The sequence below is a fragment of the Protobothrops mucrosquamatus genome, unplaced genomic scaffold (assembly GCF_001527695.2).
Source record: "Protobothrops mucrosquamatus isolate PMUCROS unplaced genomic scaffold, P.Mucros_1.0 scaffold4467, whole genome shotgun sequence".
Lineage (NCBI taxonomy): Eukaryota > Metazoa > Chordata > Lepidosauria > Squamata > Viperidae > Protobothrops > Protobothrops mucrosquamatus.
The window spans coordinates 1-6318 of record NW_015390375.1 but is presented as its reverse complement, the minus strand read 5'-3'; the positions used below and the strand labels follow the sequence as shown (position 1 = coordinate 6318).

Sequence of the window (6318 nt, the reverse complement as noted above, 5' to 3'; positions counted from 1 at the left end):
TGTCAGCTCTCCGCTAACAAGCTCAGCGTGTCAATGCTGCTAACACTGGATGTTTCTGCCTTGACAACAAATGGAGATATAGCCATCTTTTACCTTTCACTTTTAGTTAGATGATGCTGGGAGGGGGGATGTGAACGAGAGCCCAGCTAGACATAACAACATTAAACTTAGCGTGAGAATTAAGGTTATTGTAACCAGACCTGATAAGGACTTGGCGGGCTGGAGAGCTGGAGAGGAGGCCCTCGCTTCAAGCTAATTGGGGAATGTGGTTTATGACTGTTAATTGAAGGAGGGAATTGTGCTTTGATACTGTGTGCCCAGGGGAGGGGAATTCAGTTTTTGACTTCGATTATGTTAGTGCCGATGTTATGCTTCTCGAATAAAGATTCTTTAAGGTAAACAATGCCTCAAAGTTCTTTGAAGACTTTCATCTGTCAGAACCATGACACAGCGTCTTTAAACACTGGGCCATCACGCCGCCAGGTACAAAACAGCATAGCATAAAACCATGAAGACGACATTTTATCAGCTGAGCACTGAAAGCCTCTTGAGAAATAATGGAAGCAGAGACATACTTACTGCTCTCTCCGAGGACATAAAACCACGCCCGATTATTCATCCCCACGGCCAAGTGATAGGGCCCCACGGCGATAAAATTGGGCTCCACTTCAACAGAAACTCTTATCGGTGGTTCCTGCCAAGACAGACCACACATGGCTTGTCCTGAGGACTGAGTGGGCTAAGTCAAAACCTTTACCCCTGTGCAAATTTTATAAGTGACTAAAGCGTCATACACTTTCAATGTAGTTGGCCACCGTGACCTCAAGGAGGGAGGTGAGATAGGCGATCCGGGTGCCATACGAGGCTCCAAGGATGGGAAGGTTTGTTAAGAAGACGTGGATGAATCCTCGCTTGGTAGACACCGCCAACAATTGTCCATCGTCTGTCCACGACAGCTGATCTAGACCTAAAATATTAATGATATCGCATTGAGAAGTTGTCTTGGAAAGCAAAAATAATAACAAGGAGGAGGAGGAGGAGGAGGAGGAGGAGGAGGAGGAAGAGGAGGAGGAGGAGGAGAAGNGAGGAGGAGGAGGAGGAGGAGGAGGAGGAGGAGGAGGAGGACTGTGGGGTTCTTAGTGCTCTCTGAGCTTGGTTGTTGTAAGTCAAGAACTACTTGCATATTGATTGACATATGAATCAGAGATCTTGGGCGGAGTTGTGTGTTGTATTTCTATCTCTGTCTGTGTGTGTGTGGTCAAGATTACATCAGGCAATGAATTGGTTAAATCTCTTTCCAAGCGGAATGTTACAGGGAAAAAGATTTGAGAGCTGTATTTTATAATGGATAGTGGACGTGGCAGTGCCTGGAGACAGCAGAATAGACGAGAAAGAACTGGAGAAGATCACAAAATACAAAGACCTACAAATAGAAATAGAAAGACTAGCAAAAGCAAGCAAGGGTAGTACCAATAGTAATAGGGGCCTTGGGTGCAATCCCAAAACAATTGGAGCACCACTTGAACACCATCATCGGCATTGATAAATTCGCCATTAGTCAATTGCAAAAGGCAGCCTTATTAGGAACTGCTTCCATCCTGCGACGAGATCTGTAATACCATCAAACATCCACATCTGCCTATCCCAGGTCCTTGGGAAGGACTTGATAGGTAGACAAAAATGTCAAATCTGGTCTGAACATCTGGCTGACTGTGTGATGATCAATAATAATAATAATAATAATAATAATAATAATAATAATAATAATAATAATAATAATAATAATAATAATAATAATAATAATACAGGTCTTGCGCAAAAGTGCATTTTGCAAAGCCCTGTATCTCTGCCACAGCACACAAATTAGAAATTCTGGATGTTATAATTCCAACTCATCCAGAGGCTGGCAAGTTAGAAACGATTCTTAAGGAATAACTTTTACCATCTGTGCGCTTGATTTACTTACTTAGAAGCGCATATCCCCGACAGCTCTGGGGACGTTACAAAAACACATCAATCAAACTAACTAAAAAACCCAGACGTGAAAAATCTCAGAAGCTCTAAAAGGACATGCTAGAAAGGTAGGTTTAATCCCTTTGCCAAACAACCATGAGGACGGAACTTATCTCAACCTCAACAGCCATTTATTTCATACTAAGGATCCCATCCTTAGAAAAATCCTAACTTGGTGGGATTTGCAAAAAAAATGGGAAACCTGCAGGAAGGGCTGAGCAGAAATAGGAGGTCCTGCAGGTAATTTGGGCCCAAGATATGTGGTTGATTATGGTTTCTTACTTATTCCACAGAAACAGATCTTCTTTTTAAGATCTTAATTACAGTGCAAAGCTAAGGAGGAGCCTGGAATTCCTCAGCTCTGCAGATCTAATAATTCTCTAAACTTGGGACAACATGCACCAGTATTTTGGCTTGTGTGTTTCCCTCTTCTCTTCACATACAGAGGGGAAGAAATTAAAATGTGAAACTTCCTAAAGATCCTGACCTGGGGGATGCTATAGCTTCAGCAAACTATCTTTTTTTTTTTTTTTTGCTTTATTCCAGTGTAAGGGCCCTCTAAGACAAGGCTTTTCAACCAGTGGTACGGGTACCACCTGTGGTACATTGGCACCTGGCAGGTGGTACACGACCATCCTAGAAAAGTGGTAGCGGGGGAGGGGAATGAGCTGAACCGGTGGCAGCACCGCACAAGCCTGAGCGAGAGACGGCTGGAGCTACAGGGCTGTCAGGGCTCAGCGGAAGCGCCAGGATCAGCACTTCTTCGGGACTGTCAGGGCTCAGCGGAAGTGCCAGGATCAGCGCCGGGCTCCAGCTGGAGCCCGGCGCTGATCCTGGTGCTTCTGCTGAGCCCAGAAGAAGCGCCAATCACCTGGAATGTTGCAGCATCTCCTGGGTCTTGTGATTTACATTCAGATGCTTGGCAACTGATTCATGTTTATGACGGTCAGTGTCCCAGGGTCATGTGAAGTGACCAAAACCTGCTGCAACCACCCAGCAGAGGGGGGGGGAATAAAAACCAAACACCCCCCACCCCACCCCCGCTGCCAATCCTCAACAGAAATGCTCAGAACAATGAAAACCTCGGACAGGAGGAAGAGCACCGCTGGTTGGGCAGGCAGGTGTCTTGCTCGGCTGTGGCTTGGGGGGCACTTTTTTCAGTGCCATTGTAACTTCGAAGAGTCACTAAGCGAACTGTTGTAAGTCAAGGACTACCTGTACTTTATCACTTTTTTTCCTTTTTTTTTGGTCATCAAGTTTTTGACACCTTGCTAGGCGACTGGTGGCACTCGGATGTTGCCATATCCTAAAAGTGGTACAATGGGTGAAAAGGTTGAAAAGCCCTGCTCTAAGATTTGTTATTAACTGAAAACTGAACCAAATGGAAGTACGAAAGATGCGATGTCACATTGGATGCTGCTCCTTTTCAGACCTCCAAAGACTCTTGTCAGCAAAGCTCAGCATTGAGTAGGCACTGAAAAAATCAAGTCTTGCTTAATCAAACACCAACCATTAATTGGGCAAGCTATCAAACCGGGAAGCTGTCAAACCTTTATTTTCATCCTCCAAGTTTATGATCGCACATATCTCCGTCAGATCTGACAGGTTGTGAATCTTGACGCTACAATAAAAAAGAAAACCAATTCCTTCAGTATTCTCAGTTTAACAATAAATCACATAACATCAGTTAGGCAAACACAGAGTTTCTTGACAGCTGCTTTCAAAATTGAACCGGTAAGATGGAATAAAAAAAATAAACTCTTCACAGCTAAACCTTTAAATTGTGAAAAAAAATATACAGAATCATGCAGGCAACCTTTCTTTTGGATATTTGCTTTGTTCAGGCTAGCAATTATCAACTATTTGGGTCTCAGGAACCTTTTCCATTCGTAAAAAACAATTTATCAATGGTTTATGCGTTGGCTTCTTCTATTTCTGCAAATGTAAAATTCTGACGTCTTAAGGGCAAGTCTTCTCATAAACTTAAAAAAATTCTGTGACAACAGTACTCGCATTATTTAAATGATCTTACATGGACATATTATGCCTCACCAGTTATCTCCACATGATGCAGCTTTGTTTAGTGATTCAGATATTGCAACGCTGGTCAAGTAATCTTTATGATCCGAAGCTTGGAAGATCTCATGACCAATCTCTTGAACCTGCGTTGAAATCACCACGAAGTAGCCCAGCGAAAAGCCAATCATGATATAATTTTCACCGTACCTGCAAAGACAATAAATTGAAGCAAAAAACTCTCAGGCATCATTTACCTCCTGAGAGAAATAATGTGGAGATCACCTTAAACTGTGAAATGGCTAAAGAATTGAACACGATCAGAGAAACAGAAGAATTATTCAAAAATTAACTTAAGTTACACCAGAAGACAAGGTACTGAGAGAGGCTCAGTTAGAAATCTCTTGTCAGGGATATTACATTTTAGTTTGTAAAATATTCAAATCTCTTTTGTTAAAAAAAGTAACCCTCCCAAAACCAACTGAATAAAACATTCCAAACACCAAACTCACTTTAACATTAAGAATTAAACTTCCATAGGTTGACAGATTGGGTTTTCAGCTCACAAAAACAAAACGAAATATATTTGTTTTAAATTGCTACACAGTGCTCTTCGTTGTTTGTGGTTGTTGCAACTGACTAATGCGATCACTCCAGAGAAACATTAATACTTTAGGGGGGGGGGGGTACTTACAATTTGTAAGATATTATCTTTCCATAGCATTTTTGAAATGCTAGTTCAATTGGCTTTTCCGGGTCTTGGAAGTTATAAAAATATAATGTTTTTTGTCCAACTACAATGCACACCTGACCAAAAAAAAAAAAGAGAGATTCTGAATGAAAACAAGAATATTTCCCATACAGATAGCCACGTTTTCTCTTGTCCCAAAGGTGCTTTCCAAAAGGCAATCTGACTTCCTTGATTTTTCTTAAAGACATTTCACTTCTCATCCAAGAAGCTTCTTCGGTTCTAACTAACTTTCTCAATAAAGAAAGTAGAAGATGAATATAAAGAGGTGGTGGTTTTCTTTTTTTAATAAACCATTAAACTTTATTAATGTTAAAGACAAACTGAATAACGACAGGACCAAGTTTGAAAGACTGACAAATACTAAGAGTTAATTTTTTTTTGCCCAGTCCAAAATCTCTTGTATAAAGATACTGCCATGCCACTTATGAAATCTGAACAAGACATCAGGGGCAAAAGTCAAATGGAAAGAGAGAACGATTGCAATTTCTTTTTAAAAAATATATCTCTGTCATACAACTAGGAAAAAAAACCTATAGTTTAATGGCAGAATATTGACTATACTTCACAAGCAAAGCTTTGCAGGATAAACTCACTAGAAACAAGCTGCCAGGGCAACAAAGATTGGTTCTGCTAATTTCAAACATAATTTCAAATGGATTTTTCAGCGTTAACTTTTTTCCCCGTTTCTTTTTTCAGCGGCTTTTCATTTCAGCAGATAAAGCAAGACTGATGTAATATTGTTCCAGCATGGTCATTAATAACCTACCGTGGTCTCGTTTCCTCCTGATTGCTCATCAGTCTTCATCATTACAAACTCCATGTTGCTGGGGTCTTCTCTCACTGCTGTCTGCAAGAATGAGATTTTGGATTAACCGAATTTATAGTTATCTCTTTGTAAAGAGCTACACTAGTGGGAAAATGACAGAGGTAGGGCAATCACAGGTTCATCAAGGAACTATCAGTAACCATTTGAAGGATATGTTAGATACTGACTGGATTTTTGTATTGTCTTAAAATAGGTTTATTTAATAATTCAGTCGAGGTGCATTTCATAATTATAATTACCCAACAGGGATGAGATGGGATGGGATGGGATGGAATAGATGGAATGGGATAGAACAGAACAGAACAGATGGAATGGGATAGATGGAATGGGATAGATGGAATGGGATAATAGAATAGAATAGAATAGAATAGAATAGAATAGATGGAATGGGAGAATAGAATAGAATAGAATAGAATAGAATAGATGGAATGGGATAGAATAGAATAGAATAGAATAGAATAGAATAGAATAGAATAGAATAGAATAGAATAGAATGGGATGGGATGGGATGGGATAGAATAGAATAGAATAGAAAATATGGAATGGAATAGAGTAAAGTAGAGAAATGAAGAATAGAATAGAATAGAATAGAATAGAATCATGAACAAGAACAGAATAGAATAGAATAGCAGTTGGAAGGGACCTTGGAGGTCATCTAGTCCAACCCCCTACTCAAACAGGAGACCCTATGCCATTTCAGATAAATGGTTGT

The 6318-nt window shown here is 40.4% G+C and overlaps 1 protein-coding gene across 1 annotated transcript in view; it reads right to left on the bottom strand.

Moving 5' to 3' along the window:
* The window catches only part of WDR19 (WD repeat domain 19), a gene marked incomplete at its 5' end in the record, with an annotated part of 42863 nt that extends 37236 nt beyond the window's left edge, over positions 1-5627 (bottom strand). Inside the window, 6 exons of the mRNA XM_015828405.1 lie at positions 572-694; positions 795-967; positions 3564-3634; positions 4066-4239; positions 4724-4836; positions 5547-5627. Of these exons, the coding sequence (XP_015683891.1) occupies positions 572-694; positions 795-967; positions 3564-3634; positions 4066-4239; positions 4724-4836; positions 5547-5627 (735 nt within the window). The remainder of the gene's footprint in view (positions 1-571; positions 695-794; positions 968-3563; positions 3635-4065; positions 4240-4723; positions 4837-5546) is intronic.
* Positions 5628-6318: the final 691 nt, after the last annotated feature.